We start from the raw sequence: 20579 nt of genomic DNA, 5'->3' as shown, positions 1-20579 counted from the left end.
TGCATGAGGCCTAACTTTGCTACAAATCTCTGCTTTGCGATTTTTTTTTTTAATTGAGTCGGCATTCGAACCCCAAATCTCATAGTATTAAGCTAAGGGTAAAAACTAAAGACCACCAGTTTGAGGACAAAAATTAAAGACCAGTGCCTCTGAAGGCTAATCGTGCAAATGACCCAATATTTTTAGTCAAAACGTATCATAGTGCAAAATGACATAAATTCAACTGATATTTAGTACTCTTTAGTGTGACACATCAACTTTGACTAATACAGTTTTCAATTTGAGTCCAAGAGTCTAAATAGTAAACACATAGGTGTCGTTTCCTTTAAAATTTGAAAAAATTGATTTCAATATTTGGTTTAAAAAATAGTTTTTGCAATTATTTTTATTCGAAGCAAACGTTTTCTTTTTCTGTCTGGAGAAGCAAACACGTTTTTTTTTTCTGTCCTGAGAAGCAAACACTCACCTCCTTGAAAAAAAAGAAAGATAATTTCAATAATATATAATCCAATATAAAATATTACATCCACATAATCATATTTTTTATTTAAATCCGCATAGCCAATATATATATATATATATATATTTTTTTTTTTTTGCATCAAGGTTTGTACAAACTATATACAACATTATAAACTTACTGTAAATAATGTATAAACCCATATAAAAATGCATAAAGGGGTCACTTTGGGTAATATTAAAAATATGAGCCATTTCAGGTAAATATTTTTTCTAAATAGACATAGAGTGTTTATTTTCCCAAAAAATAAATAAATCCCATGTATCAATTCGCATTACCGGGTCCAAACGGTCAATTAAGAAACATCTACACGTCAAAAGAGAGCGCATATAATTTTGAATTTGCAGTCAAAGCCCACTTTAAATAATTTACACTTCCTTTAGTCCCTTTTCTTCTTCAACAATTCTAGGGTTTCTCTTTTCCACCGACGAAACCCTCTCTTTCACTCTTACTCTCTAATTTGATTCTTTTTCCCTTATACAATATGTCTGAGAAAGATTCAGAATGTCCTGAAACTGCTAAATCCAAGAATGTACCTGAAAATTCTGATGGAATTGATGAATTAAAGGGTTTAGATGACAATTCAAGCAAGATGGTATCTGTATTTGATTCAAGTTTTGATATTTCTGGAAAAAGTTTGGATTTTCCATTATTAGAAGGTGTAGAAGGTGGTGTTGAGGGTTTGTATATGTATAAAAATGTATTTAATTTAATACCTAAGTCAATTGGTGCACTTGGTAAGGTTAAAATACTTAAGTTTTTTGGGAATGAAGTTAATTTGTTTCCAAATGGTGAGTTAAGGAATTTAGTTGAATTAGAGAGTTTACAAGTTAAGGTATCATTGCCTGGTATGAGTGGATTGGATTTGCAGAAATTAAAGAATTTGAAAGAATTGGAGTTATGTAAAGTTCCTTCAAGACCTTCAGCTTTTCCAATTTTAAGAGATATTGCTGGTCTTAAAAGACTCACTAAGCTATCTGTTTGTCATTTTTCTATCAGGTTAGACCCTTTTCTTAAACCTTTCTTGTAGTTATTGTATTGAGATTTAAGTTTTATATATATATATATATACATACACACACTGTTAAGCTATGTTACAAGATTCATGCTAAGATTCATGTTTAGTATAGACAATTACCTGTAATTGGATTTCAGTTAACCTGATAGATAAAGATTCTGACTTTGTCAATGTATGAACATTATACCAATTCCATGATGTTTCTCTGTGAAATTTTCTATGTTGTAGCACAAAAGCTATATGCTTTTGGTGTTATTGCAAAATTAATTAGGTTGTATATACACTTTTACACGTTTGCTGCAGTCCTTAAAGTAATCTGAATTTACTAGACCAAGGTAATCGGTAAAATTAGAGTTTTAAGTGCCTCACTAAGCTCTCTGTTTGTCATTTTTCTATCAGGTTAGAGCTTTTTTTTTCCAGTTATTTTATTACGGTTTAACTTATTTATACTGTCTATGTAGATTAATAGGTTATAGCAAGTTATTTACTTTCTTTTCCCATGTTTAACTCATGTTTAGTATAGATTACCTATAATTGGATTTCAGTTAACCTGATAACATAAAAATGCCAACTTTGTCAATGTATGAAGATTAAACCAATTCCATGATGTTTCTCTGGGAACTTGTCTATATTGTAGCACGGAAGCTGTATGCAGGTTGTGGGTCTATATGCTTTTGGTATTGCAAAATTGATTAGGTAGCGTCTACACTTTTTTGCTTTTGCTGTAGTCCTTAAAGTAATTTGAATATACTAGACCAAGGGAATTGCTAAAACTAGAGTTTTCATGAGTGGTATATACTGACAATGTAACATTTATTTACACTATTTAGATTAACAGGTTATAGCAAGTTATTACTTTCTTTTCCCATGTTACCAAACTTATGTTTAGTATAGATTACCTATAACCTGATACATAAAGATTCTGACTTTTTCAATGTATGAAAGTTATACCCATTCCATGATGTTTCTCTGTGAACTTGTCTATATTGTAGCACAAACGCCATATGCTTTTGGTGTTATTGCAAAATTGTTTAGGTTGCCTCTACACTTTTTCACTTTTGCTGCAGTCCTTAAAGTAATTTGAATTTACTATACCAAGGTAATTGCTAAAACACTGCAATCATGAGACCCAAGTTAAGTAGCATTAAGCAGGATAAGTGATCACACAAACTTCTATTTAATACAAGGCGGACTAGGTATGTGGAGACCATGATGTTTATTGTGCCCCTCTTTTCCGAGGTAAACATAAGGAAAAAGTAATTGCAGGAAAAAGGTTTTACTTTCAGTCCTGCTAGTTCAAACTTGTTTTGCACACTTACATAACCTAGCAAAATAAACTGTTATGCATGATTAGTAAAAGTAAAAGAGACTGATTTCCTAAAGAAATTTTGGTATGTGGCTACGCGGATGGAGAAAAAAAGAAAATAAAGATTTGTTTTTTCTGTGTCACTGCTGCTTAGGTGCTAAAAGAGATTGAAACTAGTTAATCAGGACTAAGAGAGATGCACAAAATTTGTAAGTTGTCTGGCGGAAGCAGTTTAGCATTCTTCAAAGGGTATCCGTTTCTACTCTAGGGCCATGTTAGGTTTCACTGGGATATGATAGGATATTAGGATTAGACATAGCATAACTAACTGTTGCTGAAGGGTCAGATTATTTATCCTGCCCTCTACATAAAGAGTTTTGTTCTTTATCTATTTCTTTGTGTTTCCTCTCTTTATCTTTTGGGATTTCTTGTCCTATAGGGCATCTTAGATAGGTTAACAGTATCTTATTATTTTCTACCTCATGCAATCTGATAGCTGAAGAGGTTATATGGTTTGCCCTTATAATGGATAAATTTATTTTTTGAGGTTGGCTATCTGCACCCTCCAGAAGACTTTTCCCTTTATCTCCATCCCATTGTTCCTTGCAACTACAATGAGTTAAAGATTTTGAGACACTAAAACTCTGGCTGGCACATCAAGTTGCTGTCGCACGGGGCTTGCCTAGTGCGGGTTATCTCTCCTGCGTGGTTTGCGAGCTATTGCACAGGATCTGGGTTTGCGGGTTCCCATGTCATAAAAAAAAAAAAAAAAGTTGCTGTATATTCGTTGCGGTGGTCTCCTGGCAATACCCTCTCAATGTCCACATTTTATTTGGGAATGTCTATTGGTCCCTAAAGACACGATTCTATTTCTGACTAGCAGGTGTATGTGAAATGCCTATGCACGAGTACATCACACAATAATAAAGTTATAGATGTTTTAAATTTCACTGGGCTCCAATAGGACAAACAGAAAAGGGAAGTATGTGAAGTGAGTTTGTATTCTTGGAGTATGGAAGTATAGAATATGCTGCATCGCTGCCTCAAGGGGTTTGATGTCCAAAGGGGTCTATGCATTTAACACTTCAGAAGTGCGAGCCTGTTGCTATCACGTCTTTCCATCACAGTAGCATGTACCATACCTAATAGCAGATTAAATGAAATTTTGTTACGTCCGTGTAATTTGTCAGTTGTATGTAGTAGCTTAGTGTTGTTAGCTCTGGAAATTTGTCTTCTTTGCACTTGGAAGGAGGATTTGACTTGGAACTGGAGTTAGGATTTGTATTTTATATTCTTCCTTTATTGGGTGCAGTTACGCCAGTCTTGAGATAAAATTCATGTTTAAGTAGTTTGACACTTGATTTTTGTTAGATGAGGTCTGATATCTAAGGATATCCTTGAATCGCATTTTATTGTTTTATTATTTGAAAGGGTAAATCTTCATTCTGCTGACTTTCGACAAGCAGTGCCTTACTTTTGGTTGCTAGAGGTTGAAAGTTTTGAACCATAAACTTGTAGATCCAGTTGACATCTATAAACCATTTAACCATTTTCATCTTTGTACTCCATTATAATGCCATTGTTCCTTTCTGTTCCTGCAGATACCTGCCTCCTGAAATTGCCTGTCTCACTAATTTGGAGTGCCTAGATCTTTCATTCAATAAGATGAGGAATTTACCAGTTGAGGTAACTCATCTTAGCTCCTTACTGTCACTGAAGGTGGCTAATAATAAATTGATTGAAGTACCTCCGGGGTTGTCTTCTCTGCAAAGATTAGAGAGTTTGGACCTTTCTAACAATAGATTAACATCTTTGGAGAATCTTGATCTCCTTTCAATGTATAATCTGCAGAGACTCAATCTTCAGGTATGTGTTAGTGAAATTACAGTTTCTTTTCGGACTCGTTGCTTTTAGGCTTCTTCTCTAGTTTCTTTTCCTTTTTCCCCTTTTCGATAGTTGTTTATAACATGAGAGTCATCAACTTTTAATGTTGATAAATGTATTTGTCTCCATTGTCTAGTCAGGTAACTTGATGTTATTATAATTACCTTATTCTGACCCATATATCTTCATTGAAATTCCCTGAAGCACAATAAGCTTCTTAGGTGTTGTTCCATTCCTTCACGGGTATGCTGCAATTTGGAGGGGAATTTCATAGATTTGTCCAAGGATGACTTCACCAGCTCATCTTCAGAAATGGACGTGCTTGAAGGTGATGATCAAGAAACCTCTGAGATTTCACCAAATGGTGAGTTCCTCGAAATCTCTCGTCTCCCTTCCTTATTTCTAATGCTTTTTCTTCACATTCTGGTTCTTTGGGTCTTGTGTATTGCCTTTCCAAGAAGTCTAGTGTGAAAGGGTAGTACCTTCGGGAAGTCTGATGTGTAAATTGTTAATTGTGTAGGAGCTTCTATCACATTGTCGGGTCATTTATGTGGCTCATCATCCAATCATCGATGTTTTCGGCCTCGAAAAACCAAGAGATGGAAGCGGCAGTATTACTTGCAACAGAGGGCTCGTCAGGAGCGATTAAATAACAGCAGGAAATGTGGTTCCTGCAAACATTCTGAGCTAATTGACAATTCTCTGGTGGAAGGCTCGTCAAGCATAGCGGATCACGATACAAATGATAAAGAACTGTTTGCTGAAGAAGCTGAGTGCAAAGACTCTTTAGATAGTGTTGTTGACGAACATATCAGATTAAAGGAGGACCATTATGTAGAAAGATCTTCATGTGTTGCTCCTGACTCCATTGAAACATGCATAGATAATCAGAATTGTAAAACATGTGATGCTTCAGTAGGTTCTCTTTCTGATGCTGCTGATGTGGTCGAGGAAAGCCCGTCTTCCGAGGCATCTAATAGTCCTCTAAAATCGAAAAGGCACCTCGATGGGGTCATTGATAATCCAAAACCATGCAAAACCCGCAGACCAACGGATCATTCAGAGGTATCCTGCAAGTACAGCATGATGTCCTTCTGTGGTATTGATGATTATTTACCAGATGGCTTTTATGATGCTGGACGAGATCGGCCATTTATGTCGCTTAGGAGTTATGAGCAGAATTTGCATCTTGATTCACGGGAAGTCATTTTAGTTGACAGGTAACTTCCATGTTTGCATGCCATTAACAGTGATGGCCTTCAACTACAAACTTCAGGGAATTCTTTGCCTTTCTATTCATTTTGATTACTTATTTAATTTGTTCAGGCAAAGAGATGAAATGCTGGATGCCATTGCTCTACGTGCTGAAGCACTGATCTTTCATTTTAAGCAGATGGATGGTCTGTTTAAAGATAGAGAACATGTTGCTGTAGACAACTTGCAAATTGCATCACTGCTTGCACTTTTAGTGTCGGATCATTTTGGTGGAAGTGACAGAAGTAATGTTGTACAGAGGGCAAGGAAAGAAGTATCTGGGTCGAACTATAGCAAGCCTTTTGTCTGCACATGCCCTACCGGAAATGATGACATTACCAGCATGGTCACAAAAGACAGTCCTAGCGTCTCAGGAGATATACATTTCCTTGATCTTTGTGAAAAAGCACTTTGCTCCATAAAATCGAGGCAAAATTCTATTGTTGTTCCGATTGGGAGTTTGCAGTATGGTGTATGTAGGCACAGGGCCTTGCTTATGAAGGTATTTTGTCATCACTCATGTTTCTAACTAGATATGGTGGTTCTGAATGTTGCTATCATTATGTACTGATGAATTTCATTTGTCTTCTGCAGTACCTGTGCGACCGAATAGAACCTCGAATATCTTGTGAGCTTGTTAGGGGTTATTTGGATTTTTCACCGCATGCATGGAATGTGATTGTGGTAAAGAGGGGTGAATCATGGGTTCGAATGATAGTTGATGCGTGCCATCCCCTTGATATCAGAGAAGAGACAGATCCAGAATACTTTTGCAGGTAAATAATTTTCCAATTTTGTGTTACTTTTTTCATGACATCTCCTGGTACTACAAGCATTTATATAAATACATGTGTATTAGGATCCTTCATTTTCGATTTGGCCAGTGGGATCGTTGGTTATTTTGGAGTTAAAATGGCCAGCTTCTTGAGTAGTATTCTATTACCAAAGCTCCACAAAAACCCCCCACCCCAACCCCCCGGGTTGAATTCTGTGGTGAATAACTACCTTGTAAAGAGGAAATTTTTTAGTTGCTCTGGAATATTAGGTTGATCCCAGTGACTGTTGACATCACTCTGTTTCTATTCATTCTGCTGTTCTTTGAAGTGCACTTTGATATCCAATTTAAAGGATGGTTGGATTATTTCAGCCACTGGTTAAATTAGTTTCATTATACATAATCTGTGTTTGGCTTGCTGGAAAATCGATTGTAGTCCAGACAACTAACTGTTACTCTAAAATAATTAGTTCATAAATGAAATTATTGAATATCACTTATTTGACTGATCAAAACCTATTTTTTTGATGAAGTAAGTGGTTGTATTGAAAAGCATCAAGTAGACGCAAGAAAGTTACAGAGACAAAGTAGGTGATAACTCCATAAAACAAAAAAATAAGTAAGAGCTGGGAGTTAAAACCTATGTTGCTTGGACTGGGGTGCGGGTATCGGATACGGGTACGGATCTAGAGGTCGGATTCGGCATGATCTAAATTTTAAGATTCGTGGGTACGGATCCGAGTACGGATACGGGTGCGGGGATTTCGCAAAAAATAATTCAAAATTCTAATAATATAGCTACAATAATAAAAAATAATTCAAAACTCTTATGAATTATGATAATTTTTTAATTTAAAAGTTCAATTGGGTATATGCAGGTCATTAGTGTGTTTTTTTTTTTTTTAAAAATAAAATAAGGGACAAAATTTGGATGAAGTAACATTGTACTAAATAATGTGCACGTGGACTATCCATATACCAAGTGTTTCAGAATGGATACCCAAAAAAAAAAAAAAAAAAAAAAAATCGTTTTACAACAAAAAGAAACTCAAGTCGTCTTCCCCAATTGGTTGACCTAGTCATCTTCCCCAATTTCTTTAAACTCTCTTTTTCTTCCCAGCAACCATGAAATTCGAAATAGGAAGAATTATGGACCTATTCAAGCCCTTCCCAACTGCTGCATATACGCAAGGCAAGTTGACCACTCTGCAATTGGTTTAACTCTCTGTTTTCTTCGATTTGGCCTGCTATATGAAGCAAACAATGTTGAAGACATCTGAAACAGAGATAAAGAAACTAGTTCAATTTTCAACATAATATTGAAGGTATGCCATTCCATGTCTTCAAATTTCTACTTTTTGTTATCTTGGGAAATCATAATCTCAAAATTTTTCTCTAATTTGGTCATGAATTTTGCTCAAAGTATCCAATCTCCATTGACCGGATCTGACACGAATTCCGTACCCAAACCCGTGTCAGTGTCATGTCGACACGGGTACGGCGGCAAAAGTGCCGGGTCCGAGCAACATAGGTTAAAACCTATAGGAAAAATCAAGGCTGTTAAGCCATTGAGAGGGAACTAATGAAATCTAAAAGGGAAATTGCATCATTTACAGGGGAAAGGTTGCCCCAACTAAAAAGATACAGCAAGCTTTTAGATCTCAGGGAGCAGTTAGGAGTTGAAATCCCATCATGACACCTGCTGTTTCTTTCCATCCAAATACACCAGAATATATAGGCTGGTACCATTTGCCAGATTTTCTTGATGGATCTATCCACTTTCCATGGATTCCAACTTGCAACTGCTTCTTTTAGGGTGAGTGGTGTTGACCAGCTGATGCCAAAAACTGCACAATACACGGACCAAATGTCTGTTGCCACAGGGCAATGTAAGAACAAGTGGTTCACTGTCTCATCTGTAAGGTGGCACATGAAGCATCTACTGGCTATCTGACTACCCTTCTTCTTGAGATTGTCTTGAGTGAGGGTACCATTTAGAAGAGCTGATTAAAACCTATTTCGAATCATCCAAACCACATAGGTCGATGCCTCACTAACGATGTCTTTTCTGTTTTTCTGGCTTGATGGTCTCATAACCCAAACATCTCCTGTTGTAGAAGCCGTTGGGTAGAACGATGATTATGATAGATTGCTGATTCTGTTCTCAGATCGATGAGCTTGCTGTTTCTTTCAGGTATGTTCCACTAAGGCGGATAAATGTTCCAGTTGTGCCAGATGGTAGTCCTGGTCAAGTTAGCTCTTTTCCTTCTCTATCGGGTTCTGATAAAATTCATAAAGCTCCTTCCTCAACCCTCATCCAGTGTAAATTGGGATCACATGAGACTCTGGCAAAGGTGTGGTTCCTGATTGCTTTTAAGCTCTGCATTTATTATTATGCAAATATACCTAAGTTCTTATTCTCAAGTCTAAGTTCAAACTTTAGCATATCTGTCACATGCTGAGTAGTATTTTCCTTTTGTTGTTACTTATTTCCTTTCTCCACTCAACTTCGAACTTTTTTTTGGTCCGACTGTCAAGTCATTGTTACTTGAATTAAATCATCTAAACATTCTAGTCTTAGAGTGGCTGAATTCCAGCATGTATATGTGTTAACTCACCTGGAAAAGAAACAGCTATTACAAAATGAATTTTCTGGTCTAATGCTTTTGATCTGTTTTGGAAATAGATAAGAAGAAAAACATCTTTTTTGACTTATTCTGTTATTCAGCCGGAATCCATTATTTTGCAGACATATGCTCTTCATTTTGCAAATTCTTCATTTATCTGCTGATAAAACTTGATTAATGACACTTATTATATCAATGGCTGTGGGAATTTTTCTCGGTTAACATCTTTATTGACGATGTATAGTTGAATTATTTTTATTTGTTTTGCTTGACTAACCTTAATTTTGAGCGGCATGATATAGAAGATTCATATGAATGATACCAACTAGTTTAGGGTTGAGGTTTGGATGATTGAATGAACGTTTTTGCTGCTGCAGGTGCGAACTTTAGAGGTAGCCAAGTCCTTGGCGGATGAGATTAGGAATTTTGAGTTTAACTGCATTGGAGAAGTTAGGGTGTTGGGTGTCTTAAATAGTTCGTGCATTGTCAAATATTATGGCCATCAAATATCTTCTAGATGGGCTCCTTCATCAGATGGCAGTTCAGAAAGTCGTACTTTGCAGTCTGCCATCTTGATGGAGCACATTAAAGGGGGTTCACTAAAGGTAAATGTTTCCTTAAACTCTTTTTCTGCTGGACTGTCCTCTCCTTTATTGGGGATAACTAACACCTGATTGCCTTTTTTATTCAGCTCATTTTGCTTTCTTGTCCTTAACTGACAGAAATATGTAGATAAGCTATCTAATGCTGGTGAGAAGCGTCTTCCCGTTAAGCTGTCGGTATTTATTGCCCGAGATGTAACAAGTGCATTGACAGAGCTGCATTCTAGGCATATCATACATCGTGATATAAAAAGTGAAAACATCCTGATAGATCTGGATAAGAAGAGAGCTGATGGTACCCCTACAGTAAAGCTATGTGACTTCGATATGGCGATTCCCCTTCGTTCATACTTACATACTTGCTGCATTGCCCATAATGGAATTCCTCCACCGGATGTATGTGTTGGTACACCTCGTTGGATGGCTCCTGAGGTCTTTCAGGCGATGAAAAAGCGCAACATCTATGGGTTGGTAAGTTTTTCCTGTAGTGCCTTTGCAACTCAGAAAAGAAGAAATTAATACACCGTTCGCTTCATCTTCTTGATTTGTGACTTTTACTCCTTTCTTTTATCCCATCTTGATATGAAAATGATTTGCAGATGCAGTTGACACATTTTTCTGTTTTGCTTTTTCCCTCCTCTTTTTCAAATTCTATCTTGATGTCCTTCCCCAAGAATTGTGTACGTTGTCTTTGAAATGAGTTTAAATGAATGTGGGGATTCATATAGCCGATCCAACTTGGTAGGGACTGAGGCGTAGTTGTAGTCTTGGTTGACATCAATTAAACACAACCAAAAATTACCACCTTCAAAAGACATGCATTTTCTACTAAACACTGATATATCACTCATTCCTTTATTAGAATTCAGCTTTATCTCTTTAATTATTAACTCCGCTTTTTAATGTTTTAAGCTAGAAAAGAAGGCATATTCTGTCTGCTCGATTGTTGTACTGCTACAGATTAAAGAGCAAAAATATGTAGTTATCGACATATTCAAATTTTCCACCTGAATTTCGTGGTCGTTGATTTTTTTTAGTTTTCCTCATTGTTTTTATACTTGAATATAACTTGGAGATGGAGGATAATTTTATTCGTTTTTGAGAGACTATTCTTATATTAGGATGATGTCAGAAGATGTATCTTTTGGCAAAATTTTTTTTTTTTTTTGGGGGGGGGGGGGGGGGGGGGTTGGTGTTTAATTTTAACTCTCTTACTTCCTTGAAATTGAAAAGGTCTTCAACTCTGGGTTAGATGGGTCACTTCGAGATAAAAAAAGGCTCTTCTTGCTTTGACTTGGCAGGTTCCCCTTTTTGATAGGTAGATGAAAGCTAATAGTTAGATTGAGGAGCTAACTGGTTCAATGGTTGAAATGCTAGGAGGATCTTGAAAACTCAATTTTTGGAGCTAATCACCAAAAATGTTAGTAGGGGGCGGGTGGACTATTTCACCCGTATCCTCCCCAAATTCACTAGCAGGGTAAATTGGTTAAAATGGGTTATTCGACAAATAAAAAGGTGTTATGGGTGGTAATTTCCTTTATAATATTTTTTTTTCTTTCAACGTTAAACAAATGGGTTTAATTGGCTTTGAGTTGGTGACTTGAAAGACAAATTAAGAGTTTTTTGGCATGTCTAACTGCATTTCTAGCTTAATATCTTCAAAGGTCTTCCGAACTAGGTTTTTACTTGATTATCTTTGAATGTAGGGTGCTGATATCTGGTCCTTTGGGTGCGTCCTTCTGGAATTGTTAACACTGCAACTTCCTTACTCAGAGTCATCTGAGTTAGATATCCACAATTCTCTTCAGGTATGTCTTTATCTCTAACCTTTGATCTAGTAATGTTCTAAGTATGCTGGAAGTACCACTGGACAATTTTCATATGACACTTTTTTTTACTTGTTTGTTTGGTTAGCTTTAAATGGTAGTAGAAAACAATGTAATTCTTGTTAACTCATGCAGGCGGGTAAACGGTCACAACTACCCGAAGAACTGGAGGCAATGGCCGCATCCAAATCTGAGCTAGAGGATCTAGCCAAGTCTTGTTCTGGCTCGGACCTTGACAAGAAACAATCTGAATCTTGTATCCTGAGATTTCTCGTTTCTATTTATTGTTGGTGTACTGAGAAGGATCCAGGCGACCGTCCCACAGCTGAGAACCTCTACAATCTCTTGCTTACATGTGCTAATTCCCTTACTTCACAAAGTCAAGAAGATTCTTGATCTTCCTCAAATTTTGTAGCCTTAGGATGTTGTAGATTAGCATTAGATTATTCAGGAGTGAAGGACCCAATATTTGGGTCTGTTGACCCCTAGTTGAGCAATGTAGCATGTTCCTAAGCTCACTTCAATTGGAAAACCACACCGACTTATTCTCCTCCATAGGACATTTATGGTAGTTTTTCTTTCTGTATCTTTCTCTTTATTCCTTTTCCAGCTTGTAGTTCTATATACTTGTTCCCATCTAGTGTATTTCTCTTCCCAAATCACAATTGAATAATTATGAATGTATCCTGAGTTTCTAGACCATTGAAATTTCTGATCTTGTTCACTGTTTCTTGTTTTTCTTTGAGGCCTCTACTTCTACTCCTTTTCGACTAAAGATGTAAGATTAATAGAGTTATAGGTAGTGATAGAGACCAAAAAACCAGGACAATTGGATTTTCACTAATCTTTGTTAACTATGTGCTGAAAAGATCTTCTGAAAATAAGGTTTTCTATGTATTTTTTGGTACTAAATTATCTGGTTTTCGAAAGGAGTAAACTAAATTTTAATTTGAGAATTAGAGTTGTATATTTTCTAGATCTTGAAAGTTTTTCCCTTCAAATTCCTTGTTGAAATTCCAATCAAGTCATAAATATTTTGGACAGTTAGGAAATTCTACCAACGATTTTGTGATGTTGAAGCCAAGTAGTCATTTCCATCATTTGTCTTTGAAAAGTTTGTTGGTCGGTGCTTTTTCTTTATCTTTTACTATTTTTTTCACAATTGTTGATTGTTTATTTGGTAATATTGAGAGTTTCATGTTATTTCTCCTTTGATACCTTCCATTCATTGCATTATTTTCTTGTAACTGGCACATGATCACTTGGAATTGCCTAGCTGCCATGATACAGACAAAATTTTAATTAGCTGATACTAGTAATTTCTTTTGGCAAGAAAGTAGAGAGGTCCATAAATCTGGTCGACGTGATCCCGTCATTATTATATATGTCCTCCACCTATCTTTCAATATATTGATTTAATTTTCTAATGATTGGCTATAAGCATGGGGAGATCGATTTCAGGACCTGTTACAAATATTCTTTTAGTTATGTAGTTCTTTTAACAGAGATCCATGAAAAATTTCACATCAGATTTTTGATTTACCGCACAATGCGATGATTATTTTATCCTACGACCACTCCCATTGACTTGTCAAGTGGTGTTCTGCTATACATATTGCTTCAATAGTTTTTTTTTTTTTTTTTTTTTTTTTTTTTTAAATGAAGTTAAACTACATATATAGTATTAAATTCAGTCAACAGAAGCACAAAAAGCCTCCAAAGTCCAAAGTAAAGATTATCATCTTTTTCTGTCCCAGGCATTGTAATAATAACCCTCTCTTCTAGTCTTTGCCGAAAGAGAACTAAAAAGAAAAGTTGACAATCCTTTACTTGATTTTTAAACTGAGCCACTGCTGGAGAAAAGGAAAGACATTAAGAAAAAAGAGTATTTCGTTAAATTGGTTAATCATTTTGTGAGGATGTGTGGGCACACCAGGCGAGATAGGATTATGAATGAAGATATCCGGGATAAGGTGGGAGTGGCATCAGTGGAGGATAAGATACGGGAAGCGGGCCGAGATGGTTTGGGCGTGAGGAGAGGAGATGAGAGAGATGGCCTGGAGTGTGGAGTGTGTGAGAGGTTAGCTATGGATGGTTTCTGTAAGAGAGAGAGGTAGTGAATGCCTTAGCCAAGAAGTATTGTGGGAGAGGTGCTTAAACGGGACATGGCGCGGCCCACTTACCGAGGACATGACCTTAGATAGGAGGTTATGAAGGACTCAGATTAGTGAAAGGCTAGTAAGTAGTCGCGGGTTTGATCTATAGTCTATTGTCCCTTGATTCTTGCTACTATATGTTGTTTTCGTACTTCGATTATCTTATTTATCACAATGATAAATTCGCTTCTTTTCTTAGATCGCTTCTATCATGATTTTTTCGCTTTCTTTAGTTTCATTTTCATTTTGCTTTAAATTGCTTGCGCTTATCCTGGACCTTTTCTCGTCATGTTTTCTCTTCGAGCCGAGGGTCTTTCGGAAACAACCTCCCTATCTTCCGAGATAGGAGTAAGGTCGTGCAAGCACTTTACCCTCTCTCCGCACTCACATTTGTGAGATTTCACTTCAGGTATGTTGTTGTTGTTGGTTAATCATTTTGTGTTCCAAGTTGAATGGGACCTTTCTCTTCCAAAATAAAGCTAAATGATCTGTATTTATCCTACGGCAAACAAAAACCTAATAGTATTTGTAGAAAAATAGAGTATCAGATTTATTATCCATCAAGTTTTGAACCATACGTCACCGTTTGTGGAAATTTCTCTATTTTCTTTTAAAGCTTTTAAAGAAAAAAGAGTCTGGACCATTACTCCAAAACAACAAACAAAATATTTATAATAGAAAAGAAGAAAGCAACTGAGAGTTTGATAGGATAGGTTCATATGAGAGCTATCTTCGTCTGACTTTTCTTTTAATAGAAACAGAAACAGACTAATAAATGAGTGTTGCCTGCCTGCAATATGCAAATTTCTCTTCTTTCCGTTACCCTCTCTCATGACTATGCCATTTATTTACTCAAAATGGATGGTACATCTATCCCTGGACAATGAAATGTATTTGCACTAACCAAAAAAGAATTTGTATTACTTTGTATTCTATGGCTGATTTCATACGTTATTGATGAAGATTTTGCGTCTCCATCACATATACTGTCCACTATACAATTTAATTCTGTGGTTAAGTTCACCTGATAAAGTGAGATATTTAATTTCACTCCTATAATTGCGTTGTTGACTCTGAACTATGAAGGCTCTCGATCACATGAATAGTTTAATGTGGTCATCGGTATATGACTTGATGAAATAATCCAATTTGGCACATCAACATGACGTGACCTGATGGAACTTGAATGATCCAATTAGGCACATCAATATAACGTACCCTTCCCATTATTTGCAATGAACATATCTATTGTCCACAATAAGCAAAAAGCTTACCTATCCAATATTCCAATGCCAATAGAGGAAGTTATGTTTTTAGTCATCACAATATTATGTGCAAACGACAATATGTAACACCTTTTAAGTTCTAGTAATTATAAACTAGCTTGCCATGAATTATTTGATTAGCTTATTACAATAAATCTTTTATTTCTAAAGATTTCTTCAATCACAACGAGATGAATTTCAACAATCTCACATCACAGACCTTTATGCCAAATTTACTTAATTTTCTTTTGGGTATATTTATGCCAAATTACTTAAGTAATAACGAAAGTACACGGCGTCTTGTACATGAAATATTGAAGGCGTCACAGCGCACCCATTAATTTGGCCCGTGTTATATTTAATCCCCTAAACTATAACGAAAATTCCAATAATTGGCCGGTCTCTAAGGGGTTGTAAAAATTTCACTTCTAAAATACTCAAGTAGGTTCGATAAGCTACTCCTTGCAAAGTTTGAGTATATATTTATTCTAAGTCCAAATCCGTTAACACAAAAAAAAAAAAAAAAAAAAAAAAAGTAGTAGTAGTGAGTGTAATATTAACGGTATTTCATCGTCATGATAGAGAGGATAAAGGGAGAGACAGTGTGGGAGAAAGATTAATAGTAATATTTACATTATCTAAAAATACTGTATCTATTATTAATTTTTAATAAATATTATATTTAAACGCGTGACTAATAATATATATGCGAAGTTGAGAAGATATTCAAGCCAATTCCTACTCAAAAGAGGAAAGAAATAAAAGGAAACTTTTTTTTTTTCTTTGTTGGTTTTCGAGTGTGATTGGGATTTAGATCCTTTCCGGGAAAGGATTAGACCTAGTAGTATAAATACATGCTAGCTATGATTTATTAAGGATAGAACATAAAACCTAAGAGTATTCAATCTTGTAACTTACTTTCTCCCTTGATATTAATAAAAGTGTCGTCCATTCTCCGTGGACTAGGATCACATCTATCTGAACCACGTTAATTACTGTGTTTCTATCTTTCCGCGCCAACAATTGGTATCAAGAGACTATAGGTTGTGAGATCTAGGAGACAAGGAGACTATGGCATCTATGAAGATTGAGGTAGCGAATTTTGATGGGCGAAGTAATAACTTCAACATCTGGAAGATCAAGATCATGGCGTTGTTACAGAGTAAAGGATTAGTCTATGCTTTGGACGACTCGTATCCCTAAAATACAAAAGAGGCCGAGAAGTAGAAGATTGAGATGGATCCGTTTAGCGCAATTCAATTATACTATTAGACAGCGTGTTATATGAAGTCGGTACCAAGAAAACAGCTGCAAGTTTGTGAAAAAAACTTGAAGATCTCTACCAGAAGAAATCAATAACAACTAGAATGTTGTTAAGGCAAAGATTTACACACCTTCAAGACGGAGACAGTACAACTTTATAGGATCATCTTTTTTTAATAAATTGGCTATGGATCTTACTCATGCTGATATTAAAGTGGGAGATGAAGAACTAGCGTGCACTCTACTATTTTCATTATCACCGGCGTACAAAGACGTAGTTAATTCAATGTTGTACAGTAAGGAGGTAGTCACGTTACAGATGGTAAACATGCATTGAATACGGATGAATTAAGAAATCATACCAACAATGGTGAGAAAGAGGACCATGGTGGGGTTTGACAGTTAGAGGTCGCTCGAGCCAAAGAGGGAGAGGTAAATCAAGACTAGGTCAAAGTCTAAGAAATGGGTGAGTAGGAAGGATGTTGAATATTGGGGTTTTCATCAAAAGGGTCACTTTGAGAGGGATTGCCCGAATAAGAAGATTGATAAAACAACGAACGGTTTAGCTCGGACATACGGGAGAAGATTATGTGCCAGCATCTACGTCATTCGGACACGTTGGTAGCTCGGACATACTTATGAGAAGATTATGTGCTCGCGGTGGTTCAACGGTGTCATGACATTCGGTACACACAAGTGAATTTTTAGATTCAGCTTGTACCTTTCCATGTGCTTGGAGCAAAGGATTGGTTTACTAGTCCTTATGGGCGGCACCATTCGGGTAGGATTGTACTTATGGGTAATGATACGTATGTGAAATAAGAGGGTATTGGTTCACCTTTTGAAAGGTGAGAAGATTATACACTTGATTTTTGTCATGACGGCATCATAAGAACATTGTCTAATGTTCGAGATGTTCCCGATATGAAAAGAATCTGATCTCTTTTGGTACTCTTGATAAGCTCGGATATAAGACATTAATTAAAAATCGGGTGAAGATTAATTATTAACTTTGAATAGAATGGCAAGGTGACCTGATGAAGAGTTTGACAATTTCAAGATTCGGTCATGTTAAAGGCCAAACTGGAGGGTGGTCTTTATGTCCTTATGGGCAGCATCACCATTCTAGGTTAATCGTTCTCCGCGAATGCTACAACCTCCACAAGCTATCGTGATGATGACAAGGATAAGATGTGGCATATGAGATTAGGTCACATGGGTGAGAGAGGGTTGGCAATGGAGTTTTTTGAAACCGAAGACCTTTTTGAAAGGTGAGAAGATTAGTACACTTGATTTTTGTTAGCATTGTGTCCATGGAAAGAATAAAAGCGGACATAGTAGTACCTTAAGGCTTTAGCAATTATGTGCAAGCACAAAACCGAAGGGGTACTTCACCGTATTCATTCAGATTTATGTGGGTCCATCTCGGAGTTCCATCCAAGGATGGAGAAAGAGGTATCTTTCTTACTTACCGATGATTTTTCACACAAGGTTTGGGTATAATTCTTAAAGGCTAAAAATGATGTCTTTGAGGATTTCAAAAACCAATCCAAGACATTAATTAAAAATCATCAGTTTGATAGAAAGATTAATTGTCTTTGACATAGATAATGGCTTTGGAGTTTTACAATGAAGAGTTTGACTAAAGGTTTCTCAAGATTTTCATGGTATCACGTATGAAGACTATTATATATTATGATATGCTTAAGTATGATAGGATAAATGATTTCACGCGTAACGGAGTTTGACATGGGTAAGTGAAAATCCTTGGATGGCCGCACTCTTTCGAGAAAGCACGACGTATGTTGTCTAATGCCAAGTTGCCTAAGAAGTTTCAGGTGGAAGCGAAGAACATGTCAAAAGTTTGTTATGTCGTTAATCGTTCTCCGCTTCGGCGATTGACTTGGTAAAACTCCAAATGACGTATGGTCGTGGATATTGAGATATCGTTCTTCGATTACTTTCTTAGGATGAGAATCTTCGACGTCCCTTGGTTATGTGGATTTTGATTTTGCGGTGTGATGGATCTGAAACTATAACCTAGAGCTAAAAATTTTTTTTATTTATGGGATATGGCCGAAGGGTAAAAGGATATAGAATATGGAGTTTAGATCCTCTCAAGCTTGTAAGCGCCGAAACACAGAGATGTTACTTTTGATGAGGAACAAGGCACGATGTCTTGACACTAGAAAGACGGATATGTTGACTGAAGTTCGGTCGGACAGGATGCTTCTTACAACGGCGGGGAACGGTAGAGAAAATGTGAAACTCGTACTTAGAGACATTTGCATGAGGATCAAGTGACTCAGGTGGAGTTAGATAATGAAAAAGCTCACATAGTAGTACCTTAAGGTGAACTATATATTATAAATAGCGGAAAGGACAACGAACTCCGAAGCCTAATATAAAATATTATCCTCAACTTTGATGTCGCGAAGAACTAATCTGTGGCCTATGCATTAGCTATCGCCGAGAAACAAGATAAATAAAGGACATCGATCCGGAACCCCTCAAGCTATACGAATATTACTATGTGTGGTGAAATCGATCAATGGCGTTTAGTTATGACCAAAGAGATGGAGTCTCCGCACAAGATAACGTATATAAAGGGACAAGCAAGAAAAACATATACCATGGGGAAGAGAATCCGTTGGTTGCAAATGGGTCTTCGGGAAAAAAAAATGGCATTCCGGTGTAGTAAGATGCTAGATACAAAGCGAGATTGGTTGCTAAGGGCTATGGTTTTGTACGAGTCCGGACGGGAGTCGACTACAATGAAATTTTCTCACCAATCTTCAAGCACAGCTCAATTCGTATGTTACTAGCTTTCGTTGCCCATTATGACTCGGAGGCTACACTCTCTGTATCATCATTAGTGATGTCAATATCAATGCATTTTTACATTGTAATGAACTTCTCAAGAGGCATGATCTTCATGAATCGGCTACGCAAAAAAAACCCGAGGGTTTCCTTATCAAGGAAAAGAAGACCGGTGTTTGTCAAATGAAGAAATTTGTATGGTTTGTATCCCCAAAATACCAGGTCGACCAAAATATCTAACCCAAGAGATTTGATGCATTCATGATTACTAAAAAGGTTTCTCGAGTAAAGGCATTTGATAGCTTCGTGTATCACATGACGGTATCTCGGTAATTCAAATATTTATTTACTATTATATATTGATGATATGCTTATTGTCGCCTAATAGTATGATAAAGATAAACGATTCTAAGAATGCGCCTAGATGTTTAGCGAGTTTGATACTTAAATATTTAGATGTTCAATAGCTAAGAAAATCCTCGAACGGAGATTCACGTGCGAAGAACGTTACTTTTAGTTACATCTTTCACAAAAAAAGATATTGAGAAGGTAGTTCTTAATGAAAACAGGTTCGCATGAATAAATGTAAACGTAATAATGTTACTTCATCGTTAAGCACAACATTTTCATGTCTTCTTCTTCAGATGGCACCAAGTACAACATCAACAAGAGATATCGGAGTACATGTCAAAAGTTCCTTATTCTAGTGCGAAATATCAAGTAGCATTATGTATGCTATGGTTTGCATTCGTTAACGTAACCGGATATTGCTTTTCAACTTTTTTTTTACCATAGCTGAGATCTATGGTAACAAATTCGATTCATGTCCTAATCCCATAAGACATATTGAGAAGCAATTAAGTGGATATCGAGATATCTTAAAGGTTCTTCGAATGTTGGTCTAACTTTTTGTAGGATGAGAAATGAAGGCTAGATCGGGTCCTTGGTTACTTGAGATGGATTTGATTTTGCGGAGTGATCTTGATAGATCAAGATCAATAACTTGGCTATTTCTCTATCTTTAGGTTTTCTCTTTGTGTTGTGTAGTGCCATAAGTTGGAAGCTGATTTCTTAGTCATTATAGTTCAACTTTGACCACAACACATGCTCCAATATATGGCATGATTCACAAAAAGCTTTAAATTTTCTAATTTGTTTTCTCGACTTTTATACGGTTGAAAGGTTTTAGTGTGATGCGACCGAGTAGTGGTTCAACATGAAACTTTAAAAATGTGCTAGCCGTAGTACTATTCACTTGATAAA

The 20579-nt window shown here is 36.4% G+C and overlaps 1 protein-coding gene across 1 annotated transcript; it reads left to right on the top strand.

The window, feature by feature from the left end:
* The first annotated feature begins 854 nt into the window (after positions 1-854).
* LOC132046645 (uncharacterized) lies at positions 855-12514 on the top strand. Its single transcript, XM_059437346.1, has 11 exons — positions 855-1519; positions 4446-4710; positions 4933-5092; positions 5249-5948; positions 6055-6484; positions 6577-6758; positions 8952-9111; positions 9762-9989; positions 10107-10457; positions 11693-11794; positions 11948-12514. The coding sequence occupies exons 1-11, from the start codon at positions 1005-1007 to the stop codon at positions 12206-12208; spliced, it is 3354 nt and encodes a 1117-aa protein (XP_059293329.1). The 5' UTR covers positions 855-1004; the 3' UTR covers positions 12209-12514.
* The last annotated feature ends 8065 nt before the right edge of the window (positions 12515-20579 follow it).

The sequence above is a fragment of the Lycium ferocissimum genome, chromosome 1 (genome assembly GCF_029784015.1).
Source record: "Lycium ferocissimum isolate CSIRO_LF1 chromosome 1, AGI_CSIRO_Lferr_CH_V1, whole genome shotgun sequence".
Classification (NCBI taxonomy): domain Eukaryota; kingdom Viridiplantae; phylum Streptophyta; class Magnoliopsida; order Solanales; family Solanaceae; genus Lycium; species Lycium ferocissimum.
The sequence above is the reverse complement of the archived record's forward strand: the minus strand, read 5'-3'. Positions and strand labels throughout refer to the sequence as shown.